General features: G+C 34.5%; 1 protein-coding gene across 3 annotated transcripts; it reads left to right on the top strand.

Moving 5' to 3' along the window:
* The first annotated feature begins 7 nt into the window (after window positions 1-7).
* Window positions 8-13,091, top strand: LOC125658518 (uncharacterized protein CXorf58-like). 3 transcript variants are annotated; one of them, XM_048889795.2, is made up of 12 exons: window positions 8-175; window positions 1,233-1,259; window positions 4,185-4,484; window positions 4,629-4,728; window positions 5,855-5,949; window positions 6,801-6,912; window positions 8,412-8,543; window positions 8,892-8,967; window positions 9,133-9,286; window positions 10,058-10,202; window positions 10,324-10,344; window positions 12,625-13,091. In XM_048889795.2, the coding sequence occupies exons 3-12, from the start codon at window positions 4,213-4,215 to the stop codon at window positions 12,829-12,831; spliced, it is 1,314 nt and encodes a 437-aa protein (XP_048745752.2). In that variant the 5' UTR covers window positions 8-175; window positions 1,233-1,259; window positions 4,185-4,212; the 3' UTR covers window positions 12,832-13,091. The 3 variants fall into 3 exon arrangements, with proteins under 3 accessions (XP_048745752.2, XP_056005828.1, XP_056005829.1); XM_056149853.1 differs by lacking the exons at window positions 8-175; window positions 1,233-1,259 and adding an exon at window positions 2,311-2,550; XM_056149854.1 differs by lacking the exons at window positions 8-175; window positions 1,233-1,259; window positions 10,324-10,344 and adding an exon at window positions 2,315-2,550.
* Window positions 13,092-14,436: the final 1,345 nt, after the last annotated feature.

The following is a 14,436-nucleotide window of genomic DNA, read 5'->3' as shown; positions in this document are numbered from 1 at the left end:
GGTTTCTACGGAAGCTATCTCCAAATGTTTGTGATAGAGACGTACAATTTTGCTTATTTACGACGTTAATAGATCAACATTTTGATAACTGATCAGTGTAGCTAATGATGATGTGAAGTGGAAGTTTAATTTTAGATTTGGTGTAAGAAATCACAAAGAATCGTATTTTGTAGTGGTAAGTATTAAAGCCGAATTTCCTCAGTACAACTTTATAGAACTGGGGCATTGATAAAGAATAGCATTTGTGTATAACACACACGCTTTCCACCCCTTTTTTGTGATATATTTAGTATTTTCCTTTTGTCAATCAGTAATACTTTTACATAAGGAATTGTGAGAGAGTCGAACTTACGTACATACCACAGACACTTGAAGTTTGGATAGCGTTTATAAAGTGAGATAATATGTTGTATGGTGTGACTGTTGAGACAAGCGAAGCCCTGATTAACGTCTTTCAAAATGACTTGCAGACATTTAATCTGCCTCTTCATTTAATGCAAGAAATGTAGTGCCGTGGATGGAAACAGTTGCATTGTGATATCATATATATTACTGTCGCTGCTATGTTTTTTTGTTTTGTTTTCTATTTCAAACCAAGCAATTATCAACAAAAACAAAACGTACAAAGCTATGAGAAAGCTTGTCTGGAATTTAAAAACGTTTTGTACTTTTTAAACATTTTATTTATTTTATTAATGGGGTTGTCAATGATGTATACTGCAATGATGGTAACATTTTTCCAGAAGCATTATGGGGATTAATACTTATCTTTTTTCAGCTGATGAAGAGCAAATCATGTGACTCATGTGTAATCATTGGAGCAAACTCATTGCGACATGAGCTTTGCTCGCTACTAATATATATGTAATGGTGCGCAACAAAATATTAATGTAAACAAACAGGGGGCTACCCACTTTGAGACCAATTCACAGGGTATATACAAATTTACTGAAGGAATGTCTGCAAATACCTTGTCAGGCTAATGTAGTTCCATTTATGTCTTTCATCGAAATCCTGGTTACAATTCTGAATTGCCATCAGTTTTAATTGTCATATTCTGCCATTTATTTTACCAACTCAAGCCTTTACGGCCATAGGCAGCCTTAAAGGAGGGCTTTGGATGAAATTTAGACATAAGTAGAATTATATTAGCTTGACGAGACATTTGCAGAAATTCATCGTTTGTTTACATCATTTTGTTTCATACCTTTACCTTGATACCTCTTCTTCAGATGAAAGGCCTAACTCCCGCTCAAATCGTAAGTCAACATATATCACACACAATAATTGAATTGATGATATCTTCAATTATTTGAGTATGTGTTAATTTAGTGCTCCATAAAATTGAATTCATTTACCTTTTTTTTTCAAAATCTCTCAATGCCATAGGAATATATATTAATGACTAAGAAAAACATTTATTCTGTACAAAAAGAAGAGAAACCCAATAAAACTACATTGGATAACTGCTTCCAATGTAAAGAAATATATAAAGAAGAATTATTGTCTTGCAAGACAATGATTATTTAATCACCATGCAGAATTACACATTGAATTTCATGCACAGGGTTTTGACACAATCTAAGCAAACTGGTATATATATATAGAAATATACTGTATATACCAGTTTGCATCGATTGTGTCAAAACCCTGTGCATTCATGTGCCTGTTTTGAGGTTAAAAAGTATTTGAAATAACTAAATACAGTTACTGGTGTTATTACTGAAATATAAAATATAGTTCTAACAATTTTCATTGAATTTAATTTTTGGTGACAAAATGACTACAGCTAATGCCCCTTTAAATTTGGTATGTCTTGTAATCTTTATCATGTCAAAGACTTGAGACTAAAAGATGGAATTTATTATTTCCTGTTGAAATTGAAAAGCTGACCTATTTTGATTTAATTATTTTAAGTCATATATTTCATTTTACAATTGTTAGATATACCTACCTACCTATCCTCTTTGAGCCATGGTCGGCCCATTAAAGGCTTGACAGTATCTTCCGCCATCTCACTCTGTCATTTGCTACTGTAACTGCTTCGCTCCAAGTTTGCCATCCTAGTTGTTCGCGTTCTCCCTCTGCACTTCTTCGCCATGTTATTTTTGGGCGACCTCTCTTTCTTTTACCTTCTGGGACCCATGTCAGGGCTACTCTGGAGTTGTTGTCATGTGGTTTCCTCAGAGTATGTCCTATCCATCTCCATCTTCGGCATTTAACAACTTCACCTACTGGGCATGTCCTTGTTCTACAGTATAGTTCATCGTTACTGACTTTCATGGGCCAGAAGATGCGGAGTTCCCTTCGTAGACATTTTCTCTGAAAAGTTTCCAATCTGGTGATATCACTTTCATTTAGTTTCCACATTTCTGCTCCATAGAGTAGCACAGACATCACATTGCTGTTAATTACTCTGATCTTTGCTGCTCTGCTGTATTTGGTGGACTTCCAAAGAGGATTAAGCATTGCAAATGCATTCCTGGCTAAACTCAGTCTGTGCTTGATGTCTTCTGTTGTCCCTCCTGTCTTGTTGACAATAGCACCAAGGTATGTGAAAGTGTCCACATCCTCAACGTTTCTTCCCTTGATTGTGATAGGATTGGTTTCCTTGTTGTTAATTCTCAACACCTTGGTCTTGTTCGTGTTGATCCAGAGACCAATACTTTCAGCATGTGTACATAGTCTTTCGGTCTTTTCCTGCATGTGTTGGTGCTTACTAGATAAGAGGGCACTATCATCAGCGTAATCAAGGTCTTCTAGCTGGTTGATAAACTTCCATCTGATGCCTGTTCTTTGTTAGATATATTAAGCAATAAAACACCTGAAAACATCCCAAACAATTTCTTATGATTGCAAGTGACTGTTGTGCCCAATAAGGATGTACACAGATATATATAAAATCTTAACACCTTAGGGTGAGGCTAGCAGGTCATATTCAGGGGTGGATCCAGGAATATTGAAATATTCTTTGTCCATCATCACTGAGGGATAAAAAATTAGTTTATTTTTTGTACAAACTGTAAATACTCAAATAAAGAAAGATGAAAACTTTTGAGGTGTCCAAAAAAAATTCTGATGAAGTTCGATCAAAGACAGTATCTTATACAATACAACTGTCAAAAATAATATTGCAGACCAAAATGCAATTGGGAAAAAAAGTTCTACTAAACACTGGAAAGAAATGTCAGGTAATTTACATTAGTGCAACATATTAAATCTGGAAGTAAGAATTGTCAGGCAGTTTATATTAATTAGTGCATAACATATTAAATCTGGAAGTAAGAAATGTCATGTAGTTTACATTAGTGCACCATATTAAATCTGGAAGTAAGAAATGTCAGGTATAGTTTACATTAGTGCAACATATTAATTCTGGAAGTAAGAATTAGAGAACTGCTTGTCTGTCACAAAAGGTTATGTTTTCATAATAAACATTTCAAATTGTATGATGGTTCACCCTAACCATAACAACGAATGAAGCTGTAAAGATTTATTGTTAAGTGTTTCTAACACCAATTGAATTGCATCTTATTTCTGTTGAAATGTGATAGCAGCACAATTTCTAAAATCCATTTTTTTTTTTATTAATAGATAAGATGCCCTGTTAATATATTTTTTACAGTTTTTAAGATTTTTATTACCATAAATTCCACAGAAAATCTCCATTTCTAAAGTTCAAGCCTAATTGCATACAACTGGGAAGTTTCAATACTAAGTTATTGAAAATATCTTATAAATATTTCATACAGAATGTCATATTTTCAATAAATCATTGCAATTTTCTTTCCAGGTCATTTTAATAACATTCAGATACATGTATATTCATACTATACAATTTTTAAGTCAAAACAATTTTCCCCACATTGCATTTACTTGATTACATTAAAAAGTATGGAAAGTAAGATTTGCAAAAATATAAAAAACACCTCATACCGTTCTATAGAATACAATGCAAGAATAAATGATGTACATGCAGATTACTGAACTACAAGAAATTCTACGCAAACCTGCACCCTGTGGAGAAATTTTATATTAATACAACAAAAGTTGATGGAACTACCAATGTTTACAAGAAATTCATTTTGTATAGAATAATATAGCAAAAAAAATTGTCTCTGAATACTTTTATTCTGTCTCTGTGTCTACATTTTCTGATTTATTTTTTTTTTGTTTGTTTCAAGACAACAATATCATACAAACATTACAAAGATGTCTGAATCAGGAAGTGAGACGAAAAGCCCTGATGCAAAAAGTATAGGAAGCAAGACGTCTATAAATGTTAAAATTCCCTCAGCTGCAAGTAAAAGAGGTGCTACGCCATCGAAGAGTCCAGGACTCGACGCCCTGGGACCCGATGAATTTGGAACCAGGGCTTTAACCACCACTCCAGTTAGTTCCAAGGATTACCATGCCGGGACACGCTCCAATTTAAATCAGAATTCCAACAAAGGTCTTCGTCAGCCACAGAAATCGGAGAGAGAGTAAGATATTATACAGTGACTAGAAATCCTAATTAACGTAAATCTTACTGTTACAAGACATGAAATCAGAATGATTACATGTATGGTTTTCTACAGAATTATAATTAGTAATTATAATGATTAATCTCCTAATTTTTATTTTAGATTGATCAGGCAAGCTGCGGCTTCTATCATTGAGAGACAGTGGATTGCATTCAGAGATAAGCAGATGTTTCGTTTACTGAAGCATGCAGTGTGTGCAGCTGTAAGTATGTCAATATCTGTCTTATACATCACAAGTCCAGATAATATAATATCTGTCTTACACATCACAAGTCCAGATAATATAATATCTGTCTTATACACCACAAGTCCAGATAATATAATATCTGTCTTATACACCACAAGTCCAGATAATATAATATCTGTCTTATACACCACAAGTCCAGATATGTCAATTAATATCTGTCTTATACACCACAAGTCCAGATATGTCAATTAATATCTGTCATATACACCACAAGTCCAGATATGTCAATATCTGTCTTATACACCACAAGTCCAGATATGTTTTATCTGTCATATATACACCACAAGTCCAGATATGTCAATATCTGTCTTATACACCACAAGTCTGAATATGTCAATATCTGTCTTATACACCACAAGTCCAGATATGTCAATATCTGTCTTATATACACCACAAGTCTGAATATGTCAATATCTGTCTTATACACCACAAGTCCAGATATGTTAATATCTGTCTTATACACCACACACCACAAGTCCAGATATGTTTTATCTGTCTTAATTATGTACACCACAAGTCCAGATATGTTTATATCTGTTTTGTACACCACAAGTCCAGACATGTTAATATCTGTCTTATACACCACAAGTCCAGACATGTTAATATCTGTCTTATACACCACAAGTCCAGATATGTCAATATCTGTCTTATATACACCACAAGTCCAGATATGTCAATATCTGTCTTATACACCACAAGTCTGAATATGTCAATATCTGTCTTATACACCACAAGTCCAGATATGTCAATATTCAACTTATACACTGCACATCCGAATATGTTAATTTTATCTTATGCACTGGAAATCTGAATATGTCAGTGATGGTTGATTATACAGCATGGCGTTACTCTGGCAATGTGTTTTATTTGATAATCTCAGTGTGGATTATGTTCAGTTTTTCTCAAGAAAACCACATTTCTTGTAGGGGCGATTACTTGTAAATTATGAGGAAATCACAAAACAAGGTGGAGTCCCCTAATGTGTGGATGAGATGGAGATATGTTGTACATACAGTAAATTAACGTACACTGTGGCTCTGAAATCAGAAAACCTGTTTGATGAAATGTTTTTTTCTGTTAGGAAAATTCTCTGTCGAAAGAAATCTTGAGGAAAGTTTGTCCAAAAGAAGCCGAGCTCCTCAATGACAAAGTTAACCAAGTCAGAGTCCGGTTCAGGTAACATTCACTGTCAGATTCCTCCAGTATGAGTCCGGTTCAGGTAACATTCACTGTCAGATTCTTCCAGTCCGAGTCCAGTTCAGGTAACATTCAATCTAATTGAAATTAGATGTTAGATCCGCTTGCATACTCGCTACACAAACATCTAACAACATTCCGTAGAGGGTCACGTCAGAGGTCAAATTCGATTGACCAATAAAATCACCGCTGGCAAAATCATTGAATGTTTGTTGAAGCCGATAAGTCTAGAGTGATACCGAATTTGACCTCTGACGTGACCCTCTATGGGATGTTTTTAGATGTGTGTGTAGCGAGTATGCGAGTGGATCCAACATCTAATTTTAATTAGATTGGGTAACATTCACTCTCAGATTCCTCCAGTCCGAGTTCGGTTCAGGTAACATTCACTGTCAGATTCCTCCATTTTGTAGGGGCTCAAAGTATGTGGATTTCGTAGGTACCCATTTCCCATGAATTTATACCACAATGAAATATGCAATTCATCTTATTCAGATGTTGTTTCAATGTACAGATGTTAATGTTGACAATTCACGAAAACTGATCACCACAAAAATTTAAGTGATTCTATGGTACTTAGGAAAAAGAAATTGTTTGTATGATAAAACTGATAGCCTGATGATAATGAATTATTTATGAATAGTTTTTTGATGCTTTCTACTGAGAATAATTTTGATCCAGGTGTTCATTCTGTGATCCATTATTGATTAGAATATAATGAAGGAACACAGTGCTTATTTACATCAGATACATGTAATTGTACTGGTGGAACTTTCAGTAGTTGGAGCTGAGGTGTAAAACTAACAATAGGTTCTGTTTTTTCTAAATAGGTTCGGTGGTCAGGAATTCCCTCCTATGATTTTCTTCAAGATTTTTATTCACACAGAGGGGAAAGGTGTGAAGTATCTGAGCGGGAGACGTGTGATAAAACCAGCCACTGAGGTAGGCAACAAAAGTCCCAACACAATCTGTATACAGTATACTCCGCTTATACTGAACTCACTTATATTGAACTACATTGTCATAAGCTCCCCCTAATCCTTCACCCTGGTAAACTAATCTTCATTAGCCCTCTCCTGCTCCTTCACCCTGGTAAATTAATCTTCATTAGCCCTCTCTTACTACTTCATCCTGGTAAATTAATCTTCATTAGCCCTCTCCTGCTCCTTCACTCTGGTAAATTAATCTTCATTAGTCCTCTCTTACTACTTCACCCTGGTAAATTAATCTTCATTAGCCCTCTCTTACTACTTCATCCTGGTAAATTAATCTTCATTAACTTCCTCCTACTCCTACACTCTGGTAAATCAATCTTCATTAGCCCTCTCTTACTACTTCACCCTGGTAAATTAATCTTCATTAGCTCTCTCCTGCTCCTTCACCCTGCTAAATTAATCTTCATTAGCCCTCTCCTGCTCCTTCGCCCTGGTAAATTAATCTTCATTACCTCCCTCCTAATCCTTCACTCTGGTAAATTAATCTTCATTAGCCCTCTCTTACTACTTCACCCTGGTAAATTAATCTTCATTAGCCCTCTCCTGTTCGTTCACCCTGGTAAATTAATCTTCATTAGCCCTCTCCTGCTCCTTCACTCTGGTAAATTAATCTTCATTACCTCCCTCCTAATCCTTCACTCTGGTAAATTAATCTTCATTAACTTCCTCCTGCTCCTTCACCCTGGTAAATTAATCTGCATTAATTTCCTCCTACTCCTTCACCCTGTTAAATTACTCTTCATTGACTTCCTCCTGCTCCTTCACCCTGGTAAATTAATCTTCATTAGCTTCCTCCTGCTCCTTCACCCTGGTAAATTAATCTTCATTAACTTCCTCCTACTCCTTCATTCTGGTTAAGCAATCTTCATTAGCCACCTCTCCTTCTCCTTCACCCTGGTAAATTAATCTTCATTAACTTTCTCCTACTCCTTCACTCTGGTTAATCAATCTTCATTAGCCACCTCTCCTGCTACTTCACTCTGGTAAATTAATCTTCATTAGCCCTCGTCTGCTCCTTCACCCCGGTAAATTAATCTTCATTAGCTCCCTCCTACTCCTCCAATAGAGAAAAACCAAAATAAAAACACTAAAACAAATGCTAGCATATAAAATCTGGCAGAATGGTAATTAGTTATTCTGATACTTTAAATAACTTATTCAGTATATTGTATATGGTATTCAATAATTCAGTATATTGTAATTATATGGTTTTCAGTAATTTAGTGTATTGTATATGGTATTCAATAATTCAGTATATTGTAATTATATGGTTTTCAGTAATTTAGTGTATTGTATATGGTATTCAGTATATTGCATACGGTATTCAGTATATTGTATATGGTATTCAGTATATTGTATATGGTTTTCAGTAATTTAGTATATTGTATATGGTTTTCAGTAGTTCAGTATGATTCAGTGTATTTCAGTAAGTGTCTACATTTACAGGCCTCAGAAGATTCTTTAAGGAATATGGGAAACAGGAAGTTCTATGATCAAATGCTGCAAGATGCCATGTACAACCAGCAGTATAAAATCACGGACGAAATCGACGTTACGACCCTAAAGGATTACATGCAGGTGTGTATAGATTTGAAATTGTATTGGATGTTGAGATACAAGCTGGTGTATATAGGATGAGGAGAACATACAATAAGGAAATACATGAATTCTTCATTTGTGGTCAATCGACCCTCGGATCTCCCTTGGTATAATCGGGGAGGCGGGTCCTCCTGAAGACTGTGTTAATGTAAACTGTGTAAAGGAGGTGTATCCAGAGTACAGCCCTTTACTGGATTCACAGATGAACTCATGTAGACCCCGTATCGATATGTGATCTACAATCCGAAGTATCATGTTTTAGTATCGTCCAATGTAGACAAACTCTCACCATGTGTCTAAAACTAACAGTATACTACCATGTTTCAGTACCTGGCCAATGTGGATGAGGCTCCAGCATCACAGGGTGGCAAAGAAAACTACTGGAGGAAGCTGACACTGGATGGTAAATTCAGTTTTATGAACGCTTCACTTTTGTTTTAACACTGTTCCTTTATTTCTGCAGGAATCATAAACATACAGTACATAAAGATATCGTGATAGTTATTGCATTTGGAGAAACACCTTCACCTTTTACAAGTTATGATATTATGACTGAATTTCTTTGCAGTTCTGTCCAGACGAACCATTTTCTATGATGTGATTGACTACCTGTACAACCAGAGAATAACTCCCAGACTGCGACAGGAAATTCCGATCTTAGTCCAGAGACCAGTGTCACAGGAAATTAAAGTGCAGCACATCAGGGCCATTTCTACTCTCAGGTACGTAAACTGTATTCATCTTCACCCTCAGACATGTAATTAGTATTCATCTTCACCCTCAGACATGTAATCAGTATTCATCTCCACCCTCAGACATGTAATCAATATTCATTTTCACCCTCAGACATGTAATCAGTATTCATCTCCACCCTCAAACATGTAAGCAATATTCATCTTCACCCTCAGACATGTAATCAGTATTCATCTTCACCCTCAGACATGTAATCAGTATTCATCTTCACCCTCAGGCACGTAATTAGTATTCATCTTCACCCTCGGGCACGTAATTAGTATTCATCTTCACCCTCAGTGTAATCAATATTCATCTCCACCCTTAGTCACATGATTAGTATTCATCTTCACCCCCACATCTTCACCCTCACATCTTCACCCTCACATCTTCACCCTCACATCTTCTCCCTCACATCTTCACCCTCACATCTTCACCCTCACATCTTCACCCTCAGACTACAGTATTCATCTTCATCCTCAGGCAGGTTTTAAGACTTCAATGGCAGTGTGATATGATGTCCAGGTTCTCAATCAAACGTACACAAAATCTCAGATTTCTTTATTGTGAAATTTATGGCAGCTAATTAGGCAAAGGAAAGCAAAAGGATTATTCACTTCCTCATAAAACATTTCTGTAAATCATGTAAATGTAATCAATATTCATTTCATTGTTAAACATTTCTGTACACATAACCAATGTTTCCTTTTTGATAAGGGTTATGCATGATTGTATAAGATACGTGAATTTCATTTTGACAGGTCCGAGTCTATACCCATGGGAGCCCCTTTAACCACGCCCAAGTCCAAGATGTCCGGGTTTGTCAGTCAGCCTGTCTCCAGTCGACGCTCCCGGCAGGCCAAGGCAAGGGCCTCCAAATTGCGGAAGATGTATGGGTTAGATAGGGTGAGTGGGCTGTTTTATCAATACATAGCAGAGACTGCTTCCTATCTACCTGTGATGTAAATTAATCTGCTGTTTAAACATGCCGTCAATGATTATCAAAATGTGAATGTAATACTTCTAGAATGCCTCCTCCTCCAACTCGGTAAGGATGTACTAAAGTTATATCGACTTTCTCCTCTGTGTAATTAGATGTACTAGAGTTATATCGACTTTCTCATCTGTGTAAAGTTGTACTATAGTTATATCAACATTTTAGTCTATACAAGGGATGGTAAAAGTTATGAGACTAAAACATGAAATTTATTTATTGATCAAAGTTGCATTCACATAGACCATATTTACTCAAATTACATTGTATCTTACTTTTTGGAGTGATCTGATTTCACGGCTTTTGATTGGCTGAGACAAATTCAACTTCTCTGCCAGAACACCTGCAGCATGTCCACTCTTTCCTTCATGAAATTTACATGTAGACTATTAGAGAACCATTGAATTTACAAAATGTATTCATTCTGAGTACATAATATATTTAAGAAATAAGGGATGAACATTTCATGAGAACCTGACTCTGTCTTAGAACTTTTATCTTCCTAGTTCATTTTATGTATTTGTAGATGTATATATATTTTTACTACAGTAACCTGATCCAAAGAGTTGGATCACATTAAATAGGTGCGGATCATCAGATCAAATTCGACACTTAGCCCCAGTGCCTGTCAACTTAACATGATCCAACTCTTCGGATAACACTGTAGAAATGACAAATTTATTATATAACCCTCTATATATTTTTAAATACAAGTTTTATAGGCAGACAATGAATGTATCCCTAGTTATCAAAAAGACAAACATACGGCAAAATTATTTTTTGTGTGTGCAGACTTGTTTGCGATGCAGTCGATAATTTTCCACAAAAGCACGTTCATATATGTGACATCATCACTTTCAGAGAGACATGATCTGGATTCAGATCACCACAGTGTGGAAATCTGGATCACATTCTGTGAATTAAAAAGTATAAAAACACAGCTTATTGGGGGTATATAATAAATTTAGATACTGCATGGATTCTGTTTATGATTGTATCGTTGAGTGTACAGTTTCTGCTTCAGTAGTGTATGATCATTCTATACGTGACTTTCATTGTTTCATTTATTTCACGTGGTATTGGATTATACTAGAGAAGTATTTTCTAGTATAATAATGATTTAAATAGAACTCGTATTTTAGTGAACATTATACATGCTACATTTGTTACTGTAAAATTAATTATTTTCACGAGGTCAAATTTTTGTCGTTTGAGAGAAAAAAAACACCATGTGTGGGGATTTCATCATTGGTTGAGAATTTCTTATTGGTTATTTTAGTTCATTTTGAATTTTTTGGTGAATTCATTCTACAGAAAAATTGAAATCCACGGGAAAATGGTCAATTTTACAGCCATTCCTCAGTAGTATTCTCTGAGAGTAAAGCACAGGTAGATTGTAATTAAAGAAGAACAATGAAGTTTACAAAGTCATTAAAAACGAAATTGAAAGATCATACATTCACATATATAAAGATTACAAGTTCACAATTATGATATTTTAAATGTTGATAATTTTTATACATATAATGTAAGAAAGTGAACATTTCAACTATGATATCGTTTTCTACAACTTTCATATTATAGGTACTTTTTTATAGGTAGTTTAATATATTACACATACTGTAGGTACATTTTATAGGTATATCTAGTATTAAATACATTACATACTTAGTTACCTATGAAAAAAAGTACCTACAATGAATATGTATAATGTATTAAATACTAGCTATACCTATAAAAAGTACCTGCAATATAATTATGTAATTTACAGTATGTATCTAAATACTAGATATATATATATATAAAAAGGACCAACAATATAATTATGTAATGTATTTAATACTAGCTATACCTATAAAAATTACCTACAGTATATGTAATGTATTTAATACTAGCTATACCTATAAAAATTACCTACAGTATATGTAATGTATTTAATACTAGCTATACCTATAAAAATTACCTACAGTATATGTAATGTATTTAATACTAGCTATACCTATAAAAATTACCTACAGTATATGTAATGTATTTAATACTAGCTATACCTATAAAAATTGCCTACAGTATATGTAATGTATTAATACTAGCTACCTATAAAAATTACCTGCAATATATGTAATCTAATACTAGATACCTATAAAAAAAAAAAATACCTACAATATTATGTAATGTATCTTTATATAGTTGTGAACATTTTCCAATTTTTAATAATATGATTTACTTCATTGTGTTATGCGTCCTAAATTATGATATTTTTCTTCGCAACATTGAACCACAAAACGTTCTTGATACAAATGATATTTTCAGTTTTTGTACTTCTCTGTTTGGTAGGAGGGAAGCAAACTGCTGGATTCACGGGAGCCCACGGCAGTGTCGGAGGAACCCGATGACTATTTCGATAAGTATGGGATCACAGGAGACGATGGGGAGGATCCAGAGGAGTGGGAGAGAGAAGCCAGCAAGCTTTATGAGTGGACTCAAGAGCTGTCCTTCAACGATGACTTGATAGCCACACCCAGGCTGCCTATACAAACGTGACCTTTAGGTCAAAGGTCGCACAAAAGTTGTTGTTACATGTGTGAAGCACTGTCGGAGCACATGGATAATATTCATTGTGACACAATGCTTTAAGCAATTGTGCATTTATTATTTGTTACACAATATTTGAAATATGAATATACATGTACTTGTACAGATTTGTTTGTACTTTTGTTTTTCTGTGTACATGTATTTACAAAATGTGTTTCCATGGTTATCTGATCTATTTTTTACAATTTACATAAAACTATAGAAAGAAATTTCTGTTTTTATGATGGAATGATTTTTATTTTAGAATTATGCTAGTACTGTATACTGGGTTATTTTCGCCCCGTTATTTTCGCCCCATGTTATTTTCGCCTTTCTACACTTGCTGACGGTTTTGTCCCGTTTTAAATTCGCCCAGACACAGCTGTGTTAAAAGAGCAATAAGAAAGAAAACAGTTTGCCTTGTCTTTAATTTGCCCATTGACAAGGGCAAAAGGTGCGAGAATAAAGGGGGGGGGGGCAAATAATTCCCTGTACAAAGTTTGAATGTCACCCTGACAGACAGACAGACAAGTGAATAACTCTCGAGATAATTCATTATGAAAATTGGTCTGCTCATTGTGGACCATTTTATTCTAGTACAGGATTTTTTTGAAGAAAATGTGATTGATTAATTTGAATGTGACTGGTTAATTTGAATGTGACAGATTAATTTGAATGTGACTATTTTATTTGAATGTGACTGATTAATTTGAATGTGACAGATTAATTTGAATGTGACTGGTTAATTTGAATGTGACTGATTGATTTGAATGTGACAGATTAATTTGAATGTGACTGGTTAATTTGAATGTGACAGATTAATTTGAATGTGACAGATTAATTTGAATGTGACGGATTTATATGAATGTGACGGATTAATTTGAATGTGACGGATTTATATGAATGTGACAGATTAATTTGAATGTGACTATTTTATTTGAATGTGACAGATTAATTTGAATGTGACTATTTTATTTGAATGTGACAGATTAATTTGAATGTGACAGATTGATTTGAATGTGACTGGTTAATTTGAATGTGACAGATTAATTTGAATGTGACGGATTGATTTGAATGTGACTGGTTAATTTGAATGTGACGAATTAATTTGACAATGTGATGTTACATAGCAATCATAGTCTTATGATAGAATTCTTAAGGAGGTATGCTACGCCAGAGAAATTTGATGTAGATGAAAAGTGGAGGATATGTACAACAATATTTTGAAGTTGAAATTTTTCAAATTTACTTTATTTTGTCAAAAAATACAGTTTTAGTAGAAGATAATCTGAAAAAAAATTTAAAACCCCTGCTGGACTTGAACCTGCGACCTTCAGTTCAGCAATCAGTATGCTGACTTACTGAGCTTCACCGCTAGGTATTTAAATTGAAAAGGAAAAGTCAAATATTGCTGATATTGATTTTTTCTTCCATGTTTTTAAAGAAAGTCAGCCATTATGATGATGTAGAGTACCTCCTTAAGCTGTATTGGAGAAACAAAATCATTTTGTTAAACAGAAAAAAGATAAAAAGAAAAAAAATGACAAAAGGAAATCCATCATGAGCTGTCGTACC

The sequence above is a fragment of the Ostrea edulis genome, chromosome 9, assembly GCF_947568905.1.
Source record: "Ostrea edulis chromosome 9, xbOstEdul1.1, whole genome shotgun sequence".
Classification (NCBI taxonomy): Eukaryota; Metazoa; Mollusca; class Bivalvia; order Ostreida; family Ostreidae; genus Ostrea; species Ostrea edulis.
The sequence above is the reverse complement of the archived record's forward strand: the minus strand, read 5'-3'. Positions and strand labels throughout refer to the sequence as shown.